This window comes from Crassostrea angulata, unplaced genomic scaffold, assembly GCF_025612915.1.
Source record: "Crassostrea angulata isolate pt1a10 unplaced genomic scaffold, ASM2561291v2 HiC_scaffold_115, whole genome shotgun sequence".
NCBI classification, from domain to species: Eukaryota; Metazoa; Mollusca; class Bivalvia; order Ostreida; family Ostreidae; genus Magallana; species Magallana angulata.
In genome coordinates, this window is record NW_026441670.1 from 46,005 (window position 1) to 59,252 (window position 13,248).

At 32.2% G+C, this 13,248-nt stretch overlaps 1 protein-coding gene across 2 annotated transcripts; it reads left to right on the plus strand.

Annotated features, from left to right (window-relative positions):
* Positions 1-1,710: 1,710 nt before the first annotated feature.
* LOC128169302 (uncharacterized) lies at positions 1,711-10,974 on the plus strand. Of its 2 annotated transcripts, XM_052835455.1 has the most exons (11): positions 1,711-2,734; positions 2,929-3,180; positions 3,388-3,528; positions 3,835-4,059; positions 4,141-4,395; positions 4,487-4,558; positions 4,981-5,208; positions 6,789-6,920; positions 9,082-9,320; positions 10,481-10,648; positions 10,820-10,974. In XM_052835455.1, exons 1-11 carry the CDS (start codon positions 2,518-2,520, stop codon positions 10,853-10,855), a joined length of 1,965 nt encoding a protein of 654 aa, XP_052691415.1. In that variant the 5' UTR covers positions 1,711-2,517; the 3' UTR covers positions 10,856-10,974. The 2 variants fall into 2 exon arrangements, with proteins under 2 accessions (XP_052691415.1, XP_052691417.1); XM_052835457.1 differs by lacking the exons at positions 9,082-9,320; positions 10,481-10,648; positions 10,820-10,974 and having other exon boundaries at positions 6,348-6,916.
* Positions 10,975-13,248: the final 2,274 nt, after the last annotated feature.

The window sequence follows — 13,248 nt, forward strand, 5'->3', positions numbered from 1 at the left end:
AATACTAATTTTAGAAGAACAATACCCAGTATATTAAAATACAAGATTAATAGTTTCCAGAACTATAATAACATGCATGTGTACATTAAGGTTGTACCCTCATTTGCATGGCTGTAGGTAAGGGGGTCAAGGTGTATTGCTGTACATATAGTAAAGTGCAAAACAATCTGGATGTATTCTCGGCGAAGGATAGATTACCTGAAGGTACACGCTACACAGCACAGAACCCAGGCAGATTTGAAAATTTTGCAGTATAATGACTAAACTCTATCAAAGAGAACTTCTTTATTTTTAACTTAAAACCCACAATTGATCTATGTTTGATGTTGCTATAGACTAAGAATGACATTGCTTTTATTAATTAACTGAACAGTTTCTTAATTGACACCCTATCGTTTAATCCATTAACTTTTATGTGAAATCAAACCGAAAACAATTATTGAGTTCGCAGCTAAATAAACTTATATATGGGAGACGCAACTCTCTTGTATTAGATAACCGCTGACCGCCAGGTAGTCGAGCCGCGACCATAATAACCGATGTTCTCGGCCGCGGGTGAGGGATAGATTACGTAATGGTACACACACACAGCTCAGACTCAACGTAGATTTAAAATGCATGCAGTTTATTACTCATAGATTTTTTAAAAACCGTATTTTGTGTTTTACTAGAAAAAAAAATAATGTTTTGTTTTCCGATTCCCGTTTTTAAGGATTGTCCACTATAAGAACTTAACACCAGTGACTTAAACTTCTAAAACTTCAGCCCTTTTTATTGGTGTAAAATGAAAGCCTTTGATATTCTGCACAACGTTTATTCTACTTGTCTTGACAAGATATTCTTCGTTTAAAAGATACAAAGGAAAACATGTCTAATTTTTGCACTTTTTGAATCCTGTTTTTTTTTTTACCCATAAATTCTCCTAAAAAAACGTAATCCAAAAACAAAAACCGCTGTGCACAACGACAATGTCTCTGTTATTCAATTCGTTGGATTCACATTCCTTGCAATCAAAGTCTTGGAACCTTTGTCTGGAAACCAAATCCAATTTTCTAAAAAATTTTAAAAGGGGAACTCGTTAACGGAAAATGATTTTTAAAATTTATGAATTGATTAAGATAGTGTTGTTTAATGTCTATTAGTTGAACATTTGAGCAAAAAAACCGTTCAGAAATGGGCACGATATGAAGCTTCGAAGTTCACGTCTAGGAAGAAAAAAAGATAGGAATGCGTATCGTATTCTCATTTGAAAGAAGAATAATCGTTTACTTTAAAACGGGGCATGGGTAAGCTTGACCGCTTTCATCCAGCGTGTTGCTCTTGCTAATATGATTAAAATTATGTGTCAAAACACAATAAATGCTTGATATAGGCTGATTATAAAATTATGCAAATCTAACTCGACCAACAAAGGATTGAATGAACTACGGAGATTGTTACTAAACGTAATTAACGACGAAAGAGGTAATGAATGTTTTTCTATATAAAAAAAAGAATCAATGTTTTTCTATTAAAAAAAAGTTTGAAATTCACATAGTTTTACAAAAACTACTTGTCGTTGTTTCCAGAATAAATCATGGCATTCCGTAAGAAAGGTTACAAAACGAATAAACCGCACGATCACGCACGAACACGCACGGTAAAAAACGCAAACCAATTTCCCCGATACACACACGATCCCGCACGTTACACGATAATGTATTCAAATGATCCCAACTTTTAAAAAGGCATCCAGTCATAACTGCCATTAATGGGCGACAGTAGTGTAATAAAATAAAGGAATAATGATGTATATCGGGAAATAAGTTGTTTATTCACATACGCACAAATGATATGCACTTTTGTTTGATGAGAACATAGTTTGTGAAAGATGGGTGTACTCGTAAGAGTAAAAATAAATAGACTTTGTGACACGACATCTGATAGAACTATACAGGAAACAACACTGTTTCGGTAGGATCGATTTATAGAACGAGATTCTCCTAACAGAGCAATGGTGATGGTGTTCAACACTATTTCATTTACTTTGGTCACTCTTATGTGTGTTTACTTTAAAGTGGAAGGTTGTAAGTACATATATTGTATGTTTTGGTTCAAACCAATATGTAAATTGTATTTTTAGCAGGATGAGAAAGCAAATGAGAGATTTTTATACATTTCAGTTATATTTTAAAATTCACCGTTATCTAGAGGAAATCTATTGATTGCTTTGGAAATTTCCTTTGTGTCAAACGTTAATACACGATTAAAAAAAACGAAACAAATGTATGGATATTGAATGGGTTTATGTTATTTGAGAAAAAAGAAATGAAGTTAAATTATCAACAAAAAAAAACAAAACAGTAGGACAAGTAATATGAATGAGTTAACAATTTGAACTACCTTAAAAAGGCCAATACTAACCAGTGGGCAAATAATTGGTATTTCAGAATGTTTTTAACGATTAAAAAGTCAATGCGGCAATAAATACTGACACTTTAACAAATCCTAAAGACTGCTTTATGATCCGATATAGACATGAATCTGGCATGTGAGAAACATACTTGGCAGACTTCAGAGAAGTACCCCTCCTCTAGAGCTGTAGACGGATTGTGTGGAAATCTATCAGAAAGCGGAGGCCAGTGTGCGGTGTCTTTGGAGTCGAACGCCGATGTCACTTGGCTAGTGGACCTCGGTACAATTCAGAGTATTCATAAAATAGTCATACATTATAGAACCGATGAAATGCCATTTGGTGAGTGGATTAAAAATTACTCTGAAATCGTAGAAAAATCGAATAAATAACTATTAGAATTCGTAGTAACTTTCGTGGCATTCAAAATGCTCCAATGTACCCAGATTCAGAAAATCAGCTTATGCGATCTCTACCCTGGTAGAAATTTTTTAATCATGTTTTTGTTTCTCTCTCCAATTCTTCTTCTGTTTTAGCAAACAGTGATTTGGCAGGCACCTTTCTTGGATTTTCTGTCTATGTGTCGAATACAACAGTCAAGGAGGACGGGTACCTGTGTTATCACGACACGACGTATACACCGTCAACTATTCCGTCAAGTCTGACCATAGAATGCACCATGCCAGGTCGATATGTGATCTATTTTAACACCAGAGAAGGCAATCTGTCCCCAAAACCTGGCTATTCTACAAAGGGACAAATAAATCTATGCGAAGTGGAGGTGTATGGTATAAACTACTATATAGAATAATAGTTTATTACAATTCATGCTTATTCTTCTTCAAAAATGTTTAAATTACATTGGATTTTATACCTCTTATTTAAAATATCAGTAATGCAGGGCAGTACGTCATAGACTGATAGGGTGACATGTTAAACAAGCGTTTTATAATGGTTATGACTTTTACTACCAGCCTTGCTTTCCTTTTAACAAGGTTGTCCTCTAGGGTTCTATGGTGTGCATTGCTCAAAGACTTGTCCAGTTAACTGTCACCATTGCAGCATTGTGTCTGGAGAATGTCTTGGAGACTGTCGGCTTGGTTTTTCCGGACAATTCTGTGATAATTATGAAAGAAGTATGTACAATTTAAAATGACACGGTAGAATTTCATTAAACAAATCATGAAATATTATACATGTTTCACACAAACCAAAACCACTCTTAATAAAAAAAAATGATAGTATTATCTGGTCATGATGTACATACTATCGGTGAAAAGGTAAGTCAATATTTTTTTCATTCGAAAAAAAAGGATTATTTTTTCAATAAAAAAGTTAAAAAGTGTTTATTTTTCTTTCTAAAATGACTCAAATTGATTTTGTTCACATTTAAGATAGATTAAATTTATTTATTTATTTTTTTTAATTTTTTCTTTGCGCAGTTAATATGGCATTGCATCGCCCGACTTTTCAACTGCATTCACTTTTTGACGGACAACCAAGTTCCAGACTCGTTGATGGTAAAAAAAGTGATCTTAATATACTCAGCAGTCAGTGCACTTCTACTCAAGATGGCCAGTCGTTTGTAATGTGGAGGGTAGATTTAGAAAATTACCGTCGCATTGAACGCATTGTTATCTACTCAAGAACGGATAATAAAAAATGGGGTGAGATAAATTTGATAGATAAATGATCAAAATGCACTATTGGTGTACTTATTCATAATAAGAAATGCATTGATTTTTTAGATGTCAACAATGGGTTTACAAGAAGACTTTTAGGGTTTTCAGTTGCCGTTTCGAATACGACTGATTACAATCATGGCGTTATTTGTTATCATGAGAGAAAATACAACAAGTATACGATACCTTCCATTGTGGATTTTTTCTGCTCTGCTGTTGGTCGGTATGTAATATTTTACAATGAGAGACGCCCAGGAATCAGCTACCCAGAAGATTACAGTCAATACGCCTTTGTTGACCTCTGTGAAATAGAAGTTTATGGTACTTGAAATTTAGTATGAAGAAAAAAAATAACGTATAATCATTCAGCAGTTAAGTGGAACATATAATAATTACAAGCTTTTATTCAAAGGTTGTCCTATACCCCAGTATGGATTTGAACAACCAGCCTGCACACTTCCTTGTGCTGCCTTGTGTAAATATGGTAAAACTTATTCCTGCTCTACTTGATAAGTTTGATAATATAAAATTTAACAAAAACGTTACGTTGCAGATATGACATTTAAAATTTTGTGCGGACAAAACAAATTGCACCACTCGATCTGTAAGGCGAGATTGCATTTTGTTAATCTGCATATTAGTGTCATCATATCTTATTATCATCATGAAAAAAGTGTTTTTCTGAAAAACAAAAGTATATGAAATGTGAAAATAAAACCATTACAGCGTAAAGTTAAAACTTTGACCATAAAATTCTTTCAAACAAAATATTTGTTTTTTCGGAATATACAGAGTCTCTAGTATTTCAGTTGTTACAACAAGCTATAAAAGATTAAATATTTTTATTTTTATTTTTATTATTATTATTATTATTATCATTATTATTACTATTTTGGTTTATTTCAGATATGGAAAATCTTAGTTACAGGAAACAAACTTGGCTGTCATCACCATTTAGCCCTTTTATGGCTGGCGATAAAGCAGTTGATGGACGATATACGTCACGCCATTACTCAAGTGGACAGTGTGCTATATCAAAACCATCAACACAAATAACATGGTGGGTTAATTTGGGAAAGATACACAGGATCGAACTCGTCGTAATCTATTTCAGGACCGATAACGTACAATGGGGTATGGTAAACGGAATCTGGTAACATTAAATGATAAAGTTTTGTAAAAAGAAAGTGTAAAAAGAAAGTGTAAAAAGACCAATTGGTTTCTAACAATTACAGGTATTTATAACCTGTTTTTTTTTTAGTTTAAAAAAAATTATTTCAAAAAAGAAATTATTTTGAATTATCTTCCCTGCATGAAATTAAGAAATATTGTCAGACTGATTAAGCCTTATTTTTTTTATTCAAATTGACCTTTGTCATTTATGCCCTTTTGAAATTAACCAATGTAAAACGTTTGATGTCAAGTAGTCCGATGTCTCTACAATGCTTTGTTTAAAAGTTGTGTTTTAAACACAATTGAGAAATGTTAAGGATCAATGACTACATAATGGAGACATCAGGTGATTTTCTTAGTACTATATTGTAATATTTTTAAACTAAATTAAAAACATAGGTTAAAGTTTCAAGTCTTTACCTCTAACGATTTGAGTGGAGTGGTGATAGCAAAATACATTTGGAAATTCACTAATTCAGATTTTCATATTATCTTGACCATTGGTCGTTATGTTATTTTAACTGGCTAATAAAGACACTTCAATCCCAAGCGGTCTAATGTCTCTACGACCTGTGGTAAAAAAAAGTTGCAAATGTTTCTTCAATAATCTACAGAACCTTTATGAAAAATAAATGCTAGAAGGAAACCTCGAGCTTTTTCAGTTTAAATAGATTGGAGAACAATCTAAGTGAACCTTACACAACAGTTAAAGTTTAAAGTCTTTGTCGCTTATGGTTTTAGAAGAGCAGCGATATCAAGCATTTCAATTACAATACCTTGGAGACAAAGGGTCAGTTGGTGCTTAAACTCTTTGTTTGCCAATTAGGTAGAGAAAAGAAATTATTAGATTCATCGAATAATGAAAACTCTTCCCCGAGAAAAATATGGAAGAAAACGAGAATAAGAAAATAAAATCAATGATTTTTCACCCTAGGATAAGAAGACGTAATTATTACAATTTCATTCTGATAATATTTTGGTCATTTGTATTTAGTATTCATCGATGTTTGTCCCTTTTTGAAAGCAGTCAAAATATATTAGCTTTTCGTCCGTTTAAGAATTCAACGAACATCAAAACCATGTTTCTGTGTTTGTTAAAGGAATAAACAATGGCTATACGGCAGTTTTCCTAGGATTTTCCTTGTACATTTCGAACTCTACTAATCGTCTTGACGGAATCCTATGTCACCACGATACAAATTACACAAGAGAAACCATTCCTGATCACGTCACTATTGATTGTCCTTATCATGGACAATATGTCATTTTTTACAATGAACGTCTGCCCGGAGTTATCTACCCTTCCGGGTATTCAAACTTGGCTTATGGTGACCTGTGTGAAGTTGAGGTCTATGGTGGCAAGTCTGTTTTTATTTTTTTTCTATTTTTTTTAAGTATTGAGCGTAGAATGTGATGTCTGTAATTTACCGTTTCTGGCAATGAACTGTTTGTCTCATGGGTGGCTGGTGTTTTTAATAATGTTGCGAAAGAAAGTTAATAGTAAAATGTCTTGGTTTATAATGCAGTTTTATTCAATGAAGGTTGTCCCAGTCCTGTGGGTAAAAATCCTCAGTGTTCGAGACCTTGTCCCTGGAATTGTGAACAATGCTACCGTGACACGGGGCTGTGTGCCAAATGTTGGCCTGGATTTCGAGGTCATGCTTGCGAATTACGTAAGTTAATATGGCATATTATATATACTACATTTAAAATATCTTGTTCTTTTTGGGCATTTTGAATCGAATAGTTGATAAGTTGTTATTCTTATTTCGTTTCTTTTTTGGATATTATAGACTCCGCCTTTAAATTCTGTACATTTTTCTTTAAGGTAAGGTGTGCGGTTACAGGGAGATAACTCACACATTTTCATTGTGACGTAACACCAACTACCCTTTATTTCAGTTATGACGTCAAAATTTTTATGACGTCATAATTGATTTCAGTTTTTTTTATTTTGCGGGCATTTTTAGTATCAATGAAAAAATAAGAGGACACAAGCATTTTATCAATTTCCACGATAACGAAATCCGCATCATATGGTTTTGAATAGTGTTTTAGAAACATCAGATTACACATATTCTAAGATCCGTCTTTCATGAAATCGGTGGACTTTGAAAGGTTTCAAATAAGATGTTTTTGCGTTTACATAATAGTAGTCCAAAATTAAGTCTGTTGTTGCATTTTATTCTATTTTTAAATAGTTCATCAGAAATTAATAAACGTGAATCATGATATTAATAGTGATATTATTTTCGAACATTTTAAGCATAAATAACCCCCATAATAGTCACATATAAAATGTACATATTTTCACGAAATTGTTTACATTTCATCAAAATGAAAATTGGAAATCATGAACTTTGACCTTTTGTAGTTATGAAACGGGACGGGCAAAATTCATTTGAATTTCATGAGAAAAAAGAGTTTAGTATAGTGAACAAAATGGTATGTAACTTTGGTACAACCTCTAAAAAATGCAAGCCGCATACCTTACCTTAACTAAGAAATTATTTTTTGAGTACCACTAGGTAATCAAATATATCGGTTGAGCTGATATCAAATAAGGTCCAAAGGGTTTTGGAGTAGATTTGCCCGTAGCTCGACTGTATTCTAAGAACTTCGCATCAGTTTAAGGTTGAATCCTTGTTAGTTTTATTAATAGTTTTTTTTAATATTCACAAAATGAGCGATAACATGCTTAAATAGTCATTTATGAAATGTACTTAACTTTAAGTTACAAAATCGACTTGTAGTGTTGTTACATACTTGAGTAATGTAACGTTATATATCAGTATTTTTATCTCCAGGCCAACTAAACGGAATTAAAAATGTTTAAAACAAGGTAATAAAAATGCGTTCATAATATATTTGTCTGTATTCATTTTTCTATTATCCACATTTAGTCATAAGAGTAGGACTATTTAAGACTTTTAATGTCAAATAATATGTTATTGGCTAACGTAAAACAATATATTTTGACCATAACTTATTCCAGAGTCGGTGTTTTGATGTGCTATAGAATAGTGAGTAAATTATTCTTTTTATCAGTGAACAGGAATCATGCAAAAATGTTTTCATCTGATGCAGTGAACAGAAATACAGGCTTCAGGTTTCGAATTCAAGTTTTTAAATACATGTTGATTAAAATAATCAATACAAGTTTTCAATTAAGATTTGTTAAATAAAGGCTGATCAGTAAATTAGTTTAAAGTATTTAATCATGGATGCCTTATTCATTATTTTCAAAATCACCAAACTTCTCTTTGTCAATAGGGCATCGACAACGGAGGTAATCAAATGGTGCAATCATTCTTTTCCTCTCCATAGTCAGACTCAGAAACATATTAAAATGTTGATATATCTGATACACCTTAAATCAGAATATTTACATATATGCGTGGGTCATTTAGATCAACACATAGTTTTGTTTATACTAAATCGAGTCCAGCATTAATTCGATCATTGAGCAGATGAAATCACATGTCAAAGTTGTCTTTAATACAAACAATGGAGGGGGGGGGGGTGAAATTCGCGTATATCTGAGCACTTGCGGTAAAATATTTTAGACTAGTGGATATTTAGGGGTTGTCGATAAAACAATTTGCAAGAAAAAATATAGTCTTCAATCTTGATTTATTTATGCTAAAGCTGCATCAGATGTGTGTGTTTATCACCTTTGCGGTATTAGATCTTGTCCTTTTTGTAGTTTGAATATTTGCCATAAGGATCACACTATTCCAACTAAACTATAATTTGTCAAGTATAGCTCCAATGATTTCTCCAAATTAAAAACAAAGACGTTCTTTCCTAAGATCAAATATTTAATTATTACAGCTTGCCAAGCTATAGGTAACGTTACAACGTCATCCAGTGTTATTTACAATGGACCTATATACCAGGCGCTGTTGTCTTCCAATGGACTTTATTACCCGGGCACTGAACGAGGGTATGCATATATAAACATGACTTTATCTGAGAAGTCGACAAACATGGTTGGTCTGTCCTTCACCCTTCATCAGGCATCCAACGTGATGGTTACCTTACTGGATAACAAACAATCTGTTATCAAGAAAGTGAGTATAGTTATAAATTAATTGTGATAACGAAAAAAAGTGATGTAATTGCAAATATTATTTTTTTACGTTAATTGCGTGTATCTTTTTCTGCCTCGTGCAACGTTAAAAGTATAATGAGCGGTATTGTGCATTTTTTGACCTTAAAACTAACGTTTTATAAAAAGCTTTAAAATAAGGTGGAAGATAGTCATAATCATATTGAAAAAAAGGTCTTAAAAGTTATCACCACATTGACATCGTAATGAAGAAATGACGTTGTAAAGGCTATCTTTTTTGATAAATGAATGTTTTGTAGCAAAATATAGGTGTTTTCCGATGGTTTTTTGACTGAGAAACATCGAGCGCAGGCTTGCTCAAGCACCATTTTTAGTATGATTATCTGAAGAAAAACTTCTTAAAATCGCACTAGAGCAGATATGCGCCGTATATTTCCGAATGCAAAATGTAAAGCAAATGAGAATATTTTCATTTGTTTGCAAATTTGAGGGAGTTAGGTCACTTGGATGACGTCATAGATACACAGCCAATGAGCAATGATGACTAAAATTAAGATTAAAGTGTTAAGCGTCCACTGTACAATGAGTTTTGAAGATTTGATTTTTATACGATACTATTCAGAAACTTGTTTAAACTGGGGCAGATATGTGGCCATTCTTTTTTGTTAGAAGATTATATATGTAAACGGAAGTTAGTACATGTAAAACAATAATAATTGATATTGTTCAATATCCAGAAAAATGTAGTAATATATCTATTCTTGCATATATAATTCCTTATAGGAATATATAGAATTTCGAAAACGTTCAAAGCTGTGTGAACTTTTTAATGACGTCACAATGAACATACAGCAGGCTTAACGCTTTTCGCTTGGAATTATTGTAAACATAAGAACACATATTTTTTTTTACAATCCTTAACAGCTGGAATCTTTCAAATTTAAGTATATGTAATCAATAGCAATGTTTTAAAAGATTACCGGGATATGAGCGTGGTTGGTATATGATCAAATCTTTTACGAATCCTTTCGGTCTTCACAAAATTAAATCAGGTGACCAAGTTCATAAAACGGTGAACTCTTAAATTGCTGTCAATGTTTTAATTGTCCATACATATAGCAACCTTAAAATCATGAATAAGTTATTCGTGCATTTTTGCAGTATTTCGAACACTCCTCAGACAATCAGAAATGGAATGTAAAAGTAATGAACAGCGTGACCTCTCAGGTTCATTCCATCAGTGTAGCGGTGGTGTATAAGCACCAGTTTACTATCTCAAGTATGAGGCTTCCTCTGCGAAAATGCAAAAATGAAGATATATCATCTGAGGTATGATATAAATCAAAATATAATTTAATCGTGATAGTATTTTTGGGGAAAAATTATTGCATATTATTAAACTCCTTAATAAATCAAATCGATAAAGTAAAATGATAAATGTGATAGAAAAACTTTAAAAAATGAAACGTTTACAACAAAACTGTGTTCTCTTTATTTCAGGCACAGAAGAATGATGATGTATTTAAATACCTCTAAAGATTCATTTTAATGGATTTTTTTAGTGTAAAAATTATAATTAAACGTCATTCTCTTTTTCACGTGTTTGATTGGAACTCATTTTTGGGTATTTCGAAAAACAATGCTATCTTATGATTGGAAAAATATTTTCTTTTTTGTTGTTTGTGCCAAAATTAATACATAGAGTTAAATTAAAGCACAAACTACTAGTGTTGTTTTTTTAGAGAAATATGTACAGTGTACCAATAAACATATAAATATGAATATGTATTAATTATAAAGAACATGTGTCTACAAATCATGAATTTAATTGAATAAGAAAAAACGTGTTTGTTTCTGAATGGTGATATCAGTTGATAAAACAATGAATTAGCTCTGTTTATGTCGCTATTGGTTAAATGAATTTTCATAATAAATAACATGAATTTTCATAATTAATAACATGAATTTTCATAATTAATAACATGAATTTTCATAATTAATAACATGAATTTTCTTTAAAAAAATAACATGAATTTTATTCTTTACTATTGATCTGACATGATATTTTATTTATCAATAAAATAAGAGATTTTTATGATAAGAGTCATCGGGAAAAACCCATTTGGTATGAAGATATCTTTTGAAAAGAAAGAAAATATGGATAAATAGAAATCAATTAATTTATTACTTTTAATTTTAATAATTTCTTCAAAAAAATCAGAGAGCTAAAAGGCTATTGCTTAATGCTAGTTCTAAGCAGACATGCTATCAAATTGTTATTAATGATACTAGACTTTGACCCGTGTGTGCACGGGTTCACATTGCTTATGCTATTGGACATTTACGAAATAGATACATCGACACACCGTAATATGTTGAAATTTACATCAATCCCCACATACTGCTTAGAATAAGCTGTGTCTCGGGACAGACTTTCACCACAGTTAAAATGCATTCCATAATACCCGTTATGTACATGTAGCAAAATATTGCAGAATCATTTCGATACGATTTTTGAGAAAATTAATAAAGCTGCATTGAAAATAATAGCGCATATTTGAGATTGTCTCGTAATATGCGCCGTTATCAAAGTTCTCCCCCGCAATAATTATCTTAATTTTATGTCTACATAATGTATCCGGGATTTTATTATCCGATCGCATAGGGTTTGACATTTAGGCACTTTATTTCCCGATTATCTCCCTTTTTTCCTACAGCAGCGGAAAGGAAAGTTTGGTAATTTAAGGAGCCCAAAACATTTTTATAATTTCTAAATACCCGCCCAACCCAACCCTTGTTTTACATGTATTGTGGTATGTATTCTTTTTTACAAATTTTAAGAAAATACTACATGTACCCTGAGTTTATTGAGTTAATGTTATGAAATAGTTTGCTGCCGTTTGGTTTTTGCTCTCTCTTTTCAGCAGATAGCTGGGTAAATGGTCCGATGATGGTGACCTGGACAGCTCCCTTTGGGTTACTGCTTACGTCACAGTGGTCGAGAGGGCGTAATTGTCACCTTCAATTTAACCATCCGACTGATTTTAGCATGTAGTGAGTTTGTTGTGGTTGATGTTGATGTATAAAGATATATTATGTGGACTAATAAGACATTTGAGTAAAAAAAATCTAAATTATGTAATACAAATATATTATCAAATTTTGTGCTGAATTGTGTCCGTAGCACGATTGCGGTCAACCCAGCGTGCTACTTTTCCCAGCAGGGAGGGCATAAAATGTTGATGTAGGGGGTATGCCATGATGTCGGCTACCCCATTGTTATAACAATTTTTGACCACTGTGGACATTACCTGCCAACTGAATAAATCCGTTCATAAACACTTGTGTTGTTGAAAATATACTTATATAAGGTCTTTGATAACAGTCAAAATATTCATAACAAACCATGTTGAGGCTGTAAATAGCTTTCATCTAAAATTTAATTGATATAAATGAAGAATGCAACACTTCTTGACCAACTTTTTTTACTCGCTTCCAATTTACACACCAATTTGACATTCGGAACTCTCAGGACTTTTCATATTAAACGCCATGAGTTAGAGTTAGAGTTATCTCCCGTATTACTTTTGATGATCAGAATATATAACACATTTTCAATGAAAATTGTCACGTATTTGTAATACTGTGTCTGAGTTTATCAATGCAAATCTGATATTAAGGAGACATACACTAAATCGCCTCTCGTGTTTAGCGTGAATGTAATGCGCATGCACAAGATTATAAAAAAAAAAAAAAGATGACTTCCGGATTTTTAAAAGAAATTGTTGTTGATTATTAATTAGCGAAGCTTCACTGAGAAAAAATAAAAACAAATTGGTAATCTTCAAGTACCAATGATGTTTAAAATGTATAAAGACAGTACTTTTCCAATTTCTTGGTATTACAGCCCAAAATTTCGAGTCAATTAT